Genomic DNA, 12,537 nt, shown 5'->3' on the forward strand with positions numbered 1-12,537 from the left:
TTCTAAAACACACAGGAATTCCAAAATACAGATACAATTCCTATTAGCTGAAACGAATGAGTTGCAGATGAACGAGTCATCCATCGCAGAAATTGAAGGCAGAGAAATGGATTCTAGTCACCACATCTTTCTATCATTCTTCTCATTATTCCTTGATCATTCCTAACAAGCCTGACTGCTCTCTTACGTTTGTACTGTTTATTTTTGCTACTTGGTGACTTCACACAGATGTGATATTCTTTCAGATACATTTTTGTGGAATTCATATGTATGGTCTAAAAGCTTCTGGGGACAGAGATCCCAGAACCCAAAACTAATGCTCTGAGGGCTGACTCTCTGAATACACAAATCTCCGAAATATCGATAAATTAGCTATTTGATGTGCTAAGTGATAGTATCAGTCTTTGTGCATGTCTCTTTGAACTAAATAACTTGTCTGGTTTGATGCAGCCCCAATTAACACAACTCTATTGCCTTACACTGCATCTATTATGCAGCCAGGCCTCTGCTGTGGTCTAGCAGCCAGTGCTTACAAACAGTGCCCTTTGTTTGCAAAGCTCTCCTTCTAACTTCAGACTGATCATTGCTTGCAATTTACATTAAGAACAATGGATTGGTTCTTGTTTATGACAAGAAGCTGAGAAAGGAATATTTGATGGGAGTTTAACTTACTCAAAATCAACTCTTTGACTCCTTTGAATAGTCAGTTACTGTGTTAAAAAGCTGAGCTTGGCAAAAACTACTCCAACCCCGGACAGTGAATATCCATCACATCCAAAGGTCAAAACAGTTTAAGAAGAATATTGGATGAGGAAAAGAGGCAAATTCCGAAGAAGTAAGTCTTTTGAAAGGGCAGTCAGAATGTAAGGAAAGTGAACAGAGACATACAAATGAGTTGGCTTGGGAAGACTGCAGTTTTCTTTGAAAATTGTAGGTTTAGAGCAACTTAGCAATAGGGAGGGATAATTGCAGTGCAGAATTTCAATATGAAGAAGAAAATTTTAAAATCTAGATATTGTATTTTAGAATAAAATTCAGTGAATGCAATAGTGATAGATAAATGACATGAGTTTGCAGAAATGATGTTGGATGAGCCAAGGTTTACTGGAAAAGCCAGGAAAAGATTTAACTGCTGAATTTGGGGGATGAGGGAAGAATGGATGGGTTGAGGCAGATGTGTAGTGTTATTGAGGCCTCTGTAGCAGAGAGAATGTAGAGTCCAAATTTCAGTTCTAGGTCAGGTCCAATAGCAAGACAGTCAGTTTGGTTTATCCAAGGTAACGACCAAGAAGGTATTTGGTTTGGTGGTGAGGGAACAGAGTTCTGATGGGGGTTCAAGACAATGGGTTCAGCACTTCCACAGAAGAAAATCACCGCACATCCTGGATGTTGGAACACTCATCTGACAAAGCATTAGCAGTGGAGGATACGGACTGCAGAACATGATGTTGCTTCTTCACCCTCAAAGTGAAGACACATCACACAAGCACAATAGCATTGGGGATAAAACAAACTGCTTGCGCTGCCATTTCTCTGCCATGCCAGCTGCTATGGACTTGCTCCTTGGGGAAATTTTGCAGAACCATGTAAACATGGATTGTGGTTTACTGCAATACAGAGCTGTCGGCAGCTGTCAAAGACAGCCAGCTTGGATTGGATTCAGGGCTGAAGTCTCAAAGGTGAAAGCACAGTATGAGAATAGCCTGTGATTAATGTTCCTGAACGGATGAGTCAGGACTGCTCCAGTCCCAGAAGAAGCAATAATCCCAGTCATTCCAGTGAGAGATTTGTTCCAGAAATAGGCCAATTCTCTCGCTCAGCTTATATGTCCTCTCGTCAAGCTGTGCTTCCTTATCTTCTTTTGATAGACAAACTTCAAAACTAACTCAGCTGTCTCCGAGGAGCTGGGGCTTAGGATCTTGTGGTTTAGAGTCAGGTGCTCCTGAAGCCACAGTGTGCTTAGACACAAGCCGTCTGTCACCTAAGGTGCAGCTGAAAGACTGAGAACCAAATGTTTAGCAACAGCTGCATTGGAGAATATTTGGCATACCTTGCTCTTCCTGTTACAATGAGTCCCTTTTTGTTGGGTCTTATCAACTACCAACAGAGTGAACTGCTATTGAGTGTATAGTTTAAGCCATCTGGCATCATGTTCTCTGTTGGTGAAAACTGGTGGATGTGTGTGCTTGGATTGCATAGAATTAGCTCATTAACTGACACATGAGCAGAAAGCAGCCCCAGAGTTTAACGCTGGTCTATTCTGGTGCTTCCAGAAACTGTAGATGTACTTTGGCACCACTTAAAAACAAATAATGAGTTCTTCTGGTGTATTGCCAAACATTCCCCAATCAAACAACGTTGCCACAAACAGATTAGCTTCCCATTCAACTCTTGTCTCTTTGGAGGATGTTGTTGCTATGAGAGATTATTTGTCACATTCACTGATATAATAATACTCCTGACCTTCAAACTAAATAATTCTGTGTCAAGCACTTGGAGATATGTGATACAAGACATTATGTATATAAGGAAGCAAGAGAACAAAACTAAGCTACTTTATGCCCTAACATATATCTAAATCAGAGAATTGTGAATTCAGGTTCCACTCTAGGTTTGAACACATCATTTAGGCTGACCTTTCAGAACAGCAGCTGATATATTTTTGACGAGGAATCCCATGACAGGGAGTTTGCCTGCAGACATGAACCAACTCTCAAGAGAGATTCTCTGCTCATTTCTCACTGGTTTAAATCAAGTTTTTTTTTGTCCACTGTATCAAAATAAACTTCATGCATAAAAATAAAGAAATTGAAAGAATAAACTGTGCAAAGCTTTTTCATTCTTATATTCATACAGAATGCATTAAGTAGTGATCTATAACATTTCTTAAAAACAACCATCACTGTTGCTACTTATATGGCCCTGGTGTAGTGGTACACTCCTACAATAATGGAGGTGCTTCCTCACCCAACCTGGTCCCTCCCTGTCCAGTAGCAGAAGAACCATATACTGTTGTCCTTCCCCACGGAGCCCTTGTGTGGCTGCACAAACCTCCACTTGGAAGCACTCCTTCATGGACATCTCGATGTGCTGGCAGACCAACAGGTCTCAGGGAGACCAAAGGGTGTCCTTTACCAAGTTCATGATCTTCCAGCGGCACTTGATGTTGTCTCTGTGTGTGTCCCTGGGAGTTTGCTCTCTGTACTTCACTGACTGTAAAGCGCTTTAAGGTCATAAAGTTACTAAAGGTTCTTAAGAGCCAGTCAACCCTTCTTCTTTTTATCAGCATATAAAAACAAGTTAGTGTTTTTTATTGCAGACTTTTCCTTAGATGATATATTTCTAGCCCATTTAGTAAATATAAGCTGCCTTTCATTATTAACCAAATAAATCACTATAGGTCTGCTTAGCTAGTTCATTGGCAAGACTAACAGCGGGAGAGAGGCATGTCCTCAGTAGCTGCGCAGACCAGGACCTCATGCTGTGGCCTAGTGCTCTGGGTATCCATGTTGGACTGGAGGCTGACCCCTCCCATTGATGCTGCTCTCCAGTGTTCGCTCGGTGAGAGACAAGCCGGATTGTATTCATCTGCAGCTGCACTAGCAAATGATGATTGGGCTGCTGCATACTTCCTCTTGCAGAAACAAAGCTCCAGGACAACATACAAAGCACCATCAATCTACTGTACAACATTCAGTGACAGGGGCTATATTATTATTTTTATGACTGTATATTTACTGTGATATGTGCCTTGTGCTGCGTGTGACTGTTGCTACTGCATTTTGCATCTTGGCCCTATGCTTTGTTTGGCTGAATTCACAGATCTTCATGTTTAGTTGAATGACAATTAAAATTGAACTTGAACAGCCAACTGTAAAGATGCTAGAATAGCGATCAAACAGTCAGCACAAGAACAAACATGGATGGATATCGAAGGATTTCCTCTGGACCCAACTGTTGGATATCTCTTTCGGTAGAGGATAGATATTACATCATGACACTACCTTTCTCAGGATTTGGATACTGCCGAGAAAGTCAATACTACTTCTTGTCTGTCACTAGTTGTTCAACAAAGCTGGATGCCTGCTGGCTGCCTGATAGCCTATTTGTTCAGTGCCAGCTGTTTTGGGTCTTGCAGTCACGTATAGGTTATCCTTGCAAGAGCAACAAAGGTATTCCCTGGAAGTACATTAGAGACCCAGTTTCAGTCGCTTTCCCCACAATCAAGTTGTTAATTTAACAGTTAATTGAAATGTACTAAGCATTAAAAACAATTTGGATTTCAACTTTCATATGGAAATTAATGGAAATATTAATGTCTTACAGCGCAGACTGCAATTGCTTCCCTGGGGTTGGTGTATTTTCCGCACTGACAGTGGCATCTGTGAAAGCTGCTTTTCGCAGACGCTGCAAGAAGTGACACTGAACGTTCTGAAACTATTTCTTTTCCTGACACTCACCAAATCTGCCCTAAATGTACAGTAGACACATCATCCTCTCTGGTCTCCATGCCTTCAATTTTTTCTTTGTGGAAAAAGAGAAGTTCTGTTCAAGATGTAAAGCCTGCTCCCCACACAGAGATCCCATAGAGAGGCACAAGGTGTGAGAAAAGCTCATTACCTGATCTTTCATCCATCAGTAAAATCTCTAGTGTTCCATTTTGTTAAAACTAAATGGTTACCAATGCACCAAACTGTGCTTAATTGGTCAAGTTTTCAAAAGACTACCCTAAACACTCATATTCTTCCTAATCCTAATACATCATTACTTTCTCCATTGTCAAAAAGGATTTTATTTCACCTGTAGGACCTTTCTTCCTACAACTTATGAGATATAAAAAAAATTTCAATCTTTCTGTCGACTACACATCTTCCTCTTTCCGTCTTTCCTTCCTCACAAGAATAGAGGGACAATAAAGATCATAGTTTAAATAGCTGTATCCAAATAGATTTTATATTAATGGAACATTGGGCCTGACCAACAAATGAGAATTGGGAGATGTAGGATCACGGAAGATAACCCACAGGATGCAGTACATATATATTTTTGTAAGGTATTTGACAGTAGCATGTCAATCATAATTATGAAAGCCTCTGGGATTCAAGGGAAAGTGGATATAGCACTTGGTGAGAGAAAGTAAAGATTAATGACTGACAGCATTTGGCAGTGTGGTTGCAAGATGCTCAATAGTTGAGCTCCCTGTTTGTCGTGGTATATATAAGTACTTAAATACACGGACCACGATTAACAGGTTTGCAGATGATACCAAGCTTAGCAGGAGCTTCCCTACTCACACAGTCTTGGGTTGAAAATAAAATTCTCAAATCCCCTTTAATCTATACGACAGCTATCTTAAATATACCTCCCTAGTTTCTGCCATGCTCACAGAGTTTGGTTGTCATCATTCTTGCAGTCGAGACGTCTCACAGATTCATACACATCAATCAAATCTCAAGTCAGCCTCATCTGTTCCAGAGAAAACAACCTTTGTTTAGCCAATCTCTCCTCATAATCTAAAGTTCTCCAGTTCTACAATAGCCTTGTAAATACCCTCTGCATTCTTTGAAATTGATACCAAAATTGGAAATGCAGTGTTCAGCGAGGAAGATATAGCTTTCTGGTCAGGTGGGCCATAACATGGCAAATAGAATTTAGCCATAGAACACAGAACATAGAATAGTACAGCACAGTACAGGCCCTACGGCCGACAATGTTGTGCCGACCCTTAAGCCCTGCCTCCCATATAACCCCCTCCACACCTTAAATTCCTCCATATAATTGTCTAGTAGTCTCTTAAATTTCACTAGTGTATCTGCCTCCACCATTGACTCAGGCAGTGCATTCCACGGACCAACCACTCTCTGAGTAAAAATCCTTCCTCTAATATCCCCCTTGAACTTCCCACCCCTTACCTTAAAGCTAGTGGAGGGAATGCAAGTCAATGTATTTGTGGAAGATGAACAAAGTAAGCGTATACACAACAAGGGACAAACTACTGAAAAAAGTAAAGGAACTGGGAGATCTCAGAGTGAATTTTCTGAAGATAGGATAGGTGGAGAAGGAGGTTTAGACAGCACAAGGGATGTTGTAAGGTACAAAGTGCGAGAGCAAGGTCAGGCTAGTTAAAAGAATTCAACCTGAAATGTTACCTCTGTTTTTCTTTCAATAGATGCTAAACCCAGTGAATGTTTCCAGGATTTTTTGTTTCTTATTTCAACTTTCCAACATTTGTATTTTAGGATTTTCAATACAGAGGACAAGATTGGTCATGGCTGAGGGGGTAAGGTGCACATTTGTGCAGAAACCCCATTATATTACTAGAGATGGTGCAAAGGAGACTTAAAGGGATGTCGCAAGACTGGAAAACTTTAGTTGAGAGGAGAGATGACAAAGCTGAAGCTGCTTTCCAAGCAACAAAAGCAATTCATAGGATTAACATGTACAAAATTGATAGGGTGAATAGAAATGGCTTTGAAATCATATTAATAACGTGCAAAGAGCGATTTGAAAGAGCTTGTTTTTATTCAAAGATTAGAGAAACTGAGTAAATATTTATTTCATATGAGTGGCAGGGTTTAAAGAATACAGCTTGGACAGATTGATGTGGAAGAAACTGTTATTTCATTGAAAAGTTCAAGTTCAGGTTTAATTGTTATTCAACCATACATGAATACCCATGAATACAGTCAAACGAAACAGCATGCCTTCGAGGCCAAGGTGCACAACACAGTACCAACAGTCATACACAGCACAAGATGCATATAGCATATATAATATAATCAAACAGTCACAAACAATAAAAAACCCAAATCTATGAGTCCACAAATGTTGTCAGCACGAACAAGCCCGCAGCAGTCTGCAGATTGACACAATCCACTTGTCTTCCACCGAGAACAGCAGAGAGCAGCACCAACACCAGCTTGTTTGCCCTGCCACAACGCCTCCAGCGTCATCTCTCCAGAAAGCTGCAACAGGCAACACCACTTCACACTACAGCCATGGCCCCACAGCTCCCGTGAACCAGACTTGCAGCATTCCATACAACCAAAGTCCAACCGGGTCTTGCGATCACAAGGAAAATATGACCAGGACTATCACTCGCTGTAAGATTGCACTCCGCCTTCTCACGCTTACTCTTAACACCATTCTGCAGCGAGCAATAACATGGTCTGCACCAAATCCAGCTCCTCTACCAATGAAAAACTCACAGTACTTTAAGTTCTTAATGAGCAGCAGCGTCTTGTGATCATAAAAATGACATTAAGAAATGACAATAAAACCTTTGGTTGGCCCTGGTCCAAGTTTGCTTCCATCTTACCGGAAGGGTAAGTACTCAGAATGCTGCAAACTGAAGGAATTGGGAGCTATAATTAGATTCTTTTGGCCAGCATGTTTACAATGGGCTGAATAGTCACCATCTATATGATTCTTGTCATTGTGATAGCCATTAGGATCTGTTTTCTCTTTATGAAAGGTAGAGACCTTCCAACTTGATGGCACTTTGCACAATAAAATAACACTGCAAATCTGAACCACTGCAATAAACTTGAGAAATAAAACTCCAGGGAAGGAATCCATCTCTCATAACTTACATTAGGCACCATTTTATCCACTTCACAATCAGTATTCTGTGAAAGAGGAGAAAATGAAAGGAAATGGAATTGATAAAAGGTCTGCCCCATTTTCCAGTCTCTGTTATAAATGTAGTAATGTGTCAATAGATCATTGTGATGTTGGCACATTTTCCCCAGCTGCTATGCTTTCCCTCAATGGCCCATTTTCCTTTTGGAGCACTAAGTACTCAGCCAAGAGATGTCAGATGAAGTTCAAGTGTCAATTGCAGTGCCAAAATTTATTGGGGATTCAGGTTCGGGAAGGTCACTTGGGGTTTTCTTCAATATGACTGTCCTCTGGAAATGCAACAACGATGGGTCTGTAGCTCTCAGGTGTACACCCCATGTCACACATTAATAAACCTGACGCATAATCTACGTTCATCAGTGGAGAGACAGTCAATGCATTGGGGCAGCCAATCATGTGGGAACTGAACGCTAATATTGCCTCACCACTGCAAGTAACTCAGGCAGAGAATCACAAGTCAACTCTTTGAACCCTTCTATTTACTAGTTATAAAAATGATGAAGATGGGGGTGAAAGGCCAATTGGTAGAGGCAGGATCAATCCAATTGGCATGCAAAGGCAACGGGCTTGTAGACAACATCAGTATCAGTAGGAGGAGGTATAGATCAAAGAAATGGGACTGGAACTGCTTAGCAGTAGGGATTAGGGGATTCTGGAGAGGTGGGTAGGAAATTAGAATGGAGTGAGCCTGGATCTTTTGGTGGGGGGTGCGGTTGAGCAGGATGGATGTTTTAAATGAAACAAAGAAAAGCTTTATCGTCTCATGAGAAATGACAGGAATGAATAAAGCTTGTATAAAAAGGTACTCGGCAGTCAATTCATAGATTGAATGCAATGCCGTCATTTAACATGCTTTTGGAGGAAAGTAAAATGCAACAATACCAACTCAAGATAAGCATTTCCATAAGACTAAGTGCAGCATCCTGAAGAATTATAGGGTCAAGCAACTGAATCAAAATTGCATTCATCATCAGCTTTTCCAAGTGTGATGCCTCAATAATATTATGGCTCCAGGTAAAGACCAAGTTAAATTATACAGGATTAATAGGCTGCAACAGTTAAGTGATGTGAAAGTACTGTAAGTTGTGTTTAAAACCTCTACATAACATGTAGAAAATACAATAGGTTTCAGACAGGCAGCTGTAAGTCTGTCACTCAAGCAGGAGAAAAAGGATGTTAAACTGATAATTTGAGAACGCCCGCAGAACCTTGAAATTAAATAGTAGCCTTCCCTGGCCACAGTTACTCCTGTGGGCATTCCACAAGAAACATTCATTCCCATTCCTTCCTCCTTACAACAGCAGTCATTCCGCCTGTGGATCTTATATCCAACCTCAAATGGGATGATTTTAAGACAGTCATGTAACATGAGCATTTCAGTTAAAACATTTAATAAATTAGGTCATTGAAATCCAATTAGTTTGGTAATTATTTTGACCGTTGCATTCCTCCTCAACCCTCTTGATTGTATAGAATCATCAGGAAGGGAGGTAGTGAGGGAGTAAGGGGGCAGAGGGAGGGAGCTAGAAGGGAAGTGGGGAGTGGAGAGGGAGGAGAGTGAAAGGTGGAGAGACAAAGGCGGTGGGAGGAAGAGATGTGTTGGGGTTGGGGAAGGAGAGAGAGGGAGAGCGGAGGAAAGAGGGGAGGAGAGAGGGGAGAGAGGAGGGAGAGGGTGAGAGGGGAGGGGGTAATGGGAGGGTGTAGGGGAGAGAGGGGAGAAAAGTGGAGGGGGAGAGAGTGGGAGGGAGGAGAGTGGGGAAGAGAGGACAGTGGGGGAGAATGGTGGTGGGGAGAGAGGGGAGGGGGAAGGGTGGAGCGAGGGGGAGGTGCAGAGGGGAGGCAGAGAGAGGGTGGAGAGAGAGGGGGAGTGGGCAGAGGGGGGAGGGGAGTGGGGGAGAGGGGAGAGTGGAAAAGGGAGGGGGAAATGGGAGAGAGGGGAGGGGAGGGAGGTGGGGAGACATTGGGGAGACTCAGGGGAGTGAAGATGAAAATGACTGGTAAACGTGGGTGAGGAAGAGCAAAGGGGAAGGGAGAAAAGGGGGTGTAGGGAGATGAAGATACAGGGTGAGGATGGGTTTGAAAATGAGGGCTGAAGTCTAAGGGCGCAGACCAGGAAGAGAGTGGAATGTGGTGCTAGGGGAAGACAGGGTTGAGAAGGGAGATGGGGGAGAGAGGGAATAATGGTGGAAAGTGGAGGAAAGGGGTGGAGGGGCAGAGAAAGGGGAAGGAATGGGTATGGGGAGAAGGAAGGAAGGAAGAGGGGAAGATGGAGGAAGGGGAGGGGAAGAAGGGGAGGGGAAGAAGGGGAGGGGAATTGGGAAAAGGAAGGGCTGAGGGGGAAGTGTTACGAGGAGGGGAGAGGGAAGTTTTACAAAGAGGGGAGGAGGGGAAGCTGAGGAGAGGAAGAGGGGAAAAGGATGAATAGGGGAGGAAGAGGGGATAAAGAGAGGTAAAGAGGTACAGGTAAAGAGGTGGAAAGGAAAATAGTGGGGGAAGAAAATGGAAAAGGTATGGGGTGATAAAGAGGGCATAGATAAAGGTGGGTTTAGATAAAGGGGGTTAGAGAAAAGCTGGGTATATAAAGGAGATGTAGATAAAGTGGGGAAAGATAAAAGGATAAATAAAGGGGTAGATAAGAGGGGTAAGCAACAGGGATAAAGTGTGAAAGGGGGGAGAGGGGCAGAGGGGTGATGGGGAAGAGGGAGGGGGAATAAAGGGGGATATTAAAGGGGATACAAGAAATAGAGGGGTGAGAGACAAGGAGAGGAAAAGAGATGTGAGAAAAAGGAAGGTGAGGAAAGGTGAGGAAAGGGGGAGGGATTGGGGAGGAAAGGGGATGGGAAAGAGGAGGGAGGGAAAGGGGAAGGAATGGAGGAATGGGCTAAAATAAGGAGGGAAATGAGGTAGAGCGGGAGAAAAGCGACGATGAGCAGTGGGGAGGGAAGAGTGGGAGTGATGTTTAGAGCGGGGTGACTGACACACACCATCACGCTCGCCAATTCAAAGGGTGAAACCCATTCCACAGGCGTGTGACAGGTGCCTGACCATTGATAAAGTGCCCGGAAAATGTACCCCGGACACTTTCACTGTTCACCCTGACGTTGTCCACAAGTTTCTCTCTCACTCTCACACACAGACACACACACACACGAAGGTGACACGGGGGCAATGAGATCGTGATGGGTTTGCTGCTACTCACAGTCTCGGGTTTACCCTTGGCTTCCTCGGTACTCAGTATCTTCGGCCGGCTGCCGAGGTCGGTGCTGTCCACTTTGATGAGCCGATGTTTGGGAGACACATACTTGATGTCGGGGGAGGCTGGCTTCTGGTGCTGGGAAGGGACGGGCGGGTGCTCGTTCTCCTCGTACGGGTCTTCGAAGTCCAGGTTTCTCTGAGCTCGGTACGCTCTCAGGATCTCGCTCTCGGTGTAATCGGGCTTGGGGGGCTGAGGCGGGACCCTGCGACTCCCGAAACTCAAATAATCCTTCAGCCACCGGGCCATCGCGGGCGCCGCGGATTTGCTTTGAAGTTGACCAACACCAACAAAATTAATTTCATTGGAAACCTACTGACAGATCCCGGTCTTGCAGACCCGGGAACGCATCATTTAAAAGCCCACTATTAATTCCAAAAACAATCTAAACAGTTCTGCTAATTATTTTCCAAATCAATTGGTTCCATTTTAACTTTCAATGTTACAGTTTAGATTTTACTTTCAACAATAGGCATTCTACAGCTGTGAGGCAAACAATTAAAAGAGCCCCCTGAACAGCACGTCCACACGGAGAGTAGGTTACCTGCTCGCTGCCGCTCTTCGCAGCGATGTGAGGATTTGCATCAACCTCGGCCCTCCGTCGCGCGAATGCCTCCCACTTAAATTCAGAAAGTCAAAATGTACTGTTTCCAGACTTGTCTGAAGTGGCTAAGGGAGAGTGACGGGGCTGGCCAACTCCACGGAGCTCAATCGAATGCTTGCTCTCTCCCTCTTCCTCGCTCTCTCTCTCTCTCTCTCTCTCTCTCCCCCCCACCTTCTTCCTTTCTCTCTTTCTCGTCTCTCCCCCTCTCTCTCTGTCGCTTCAAGGTGTGAAACGTCCAGCAGCAATAACCCACGGCACAAGTCCCGCTTGCACCCCTTCCCTTAAAGGGAAAGAACGCCTGCTCCTGCAGGCAAATGGCTTTACTCGCCGACACACACAAAAAAAACTTCAGACACACGCGAGAAAGCAAAGCATTAACCGAACACCCTTTCTGTTCAAAAAAGGCGAACTCTGCAAGCACAGTTCTCTACTTCCAGTCACAATAGGGTCTCATTCTGAGGAGAGCTCGTTGATTGAAATGTTAACTGTTTGCCAGGCTCGTCCTGCGGAACATTACCAGCATTTTTTTTTCTGATTTTCTTTTCGTAACTGAATCTTTCAGCATTAAATACTCATTATCTGATGCATCACCATGAAGCTTTGGGAGAGTGTCGCTTTGTAAGCAGATGTCCCATCAAAGGACCTTGGACGCACAATCTCAGCTGGTAAATGAGTGTTGTAATGATGCAGTTTCGCAGATGGCATTAAACTGAAGCTCAGAGCCATAAGATTTCAGTTCCAATATAAAAGTAACGAGCTCACACAAAGCTATCTCTAGTGCACTTCTCCCTCAAGCAACAACAAAAATGGTTTTATACCCTACACCGAGTGGGATCTTTCCATTCACAAAATGGTTTGTCTGCAACAATAACAACTGGACTTTAGAAAAGGGACCTGTCTATTGAAATATTTTGAAATACACATCTGAAACACAGTTCATTTTATAAATTGTCATATATTATAATTAAAATTGTATTTTCAAATTCTAAGGGATTTTGCAGAGGATCGCGCAAAAGACCATCACACAGATCAGAACTGA

General features: G+C 43.3%; 1 protein-coding gene across 3 annotated transcripts in view; it reads right to left on the bottom strand.

Moving 5' to 3' along the window:
- The window catches only part of LOC140739992 (SH2 domain-containing adapter protein F-like), a 341,159-nt gene extending 328,999 nt beyond the window's left edge, over window positions 1-12,160 (bottom strand). Inside the window, exons 1-2 of one of the 3 annotated variants that reach the window (XM_073068744.1) lie at window positions 11,439-12,160; window positions 10,841-11,162 (exon numbers count right to left, since the gene is read on the bottom strand). In XM_073068744.1, coding sequence (XP_072924845.1) covers window positions 10,841-11,162; window positions 11,439-11,479 — 363 coding nt within the window. In that variant the 5' untranslated portion in view covers window positions 11,480-12,160. The remainder of the gene's footprint in view (window positions 1-10,840; window positions 11,163-11,438) is intronic. The other 2 variants (XM_073068741.1, XM_073068742.1) reach the window with 2 other exon arrangements.
- Window positions 12,161-12,537: the final 377 nt, after the last annotated feature.

The sequence above is a fragment of the Hemitrygon akajei genome, chromosome 16 (assembly GCF_048418815.1).
Source record: "Hemitrygon akajei chromosome 16, sHemAka1.3, whole genome shotgun sequence".
Taxonomy (NCBI): domain Eukaryota; kingdom Metazoa; phylum Chordata; class Chondrichthyes; order Myliobatiformes; family Dasyatidae; genus Hemitrygon; species Hemitrygon akajei.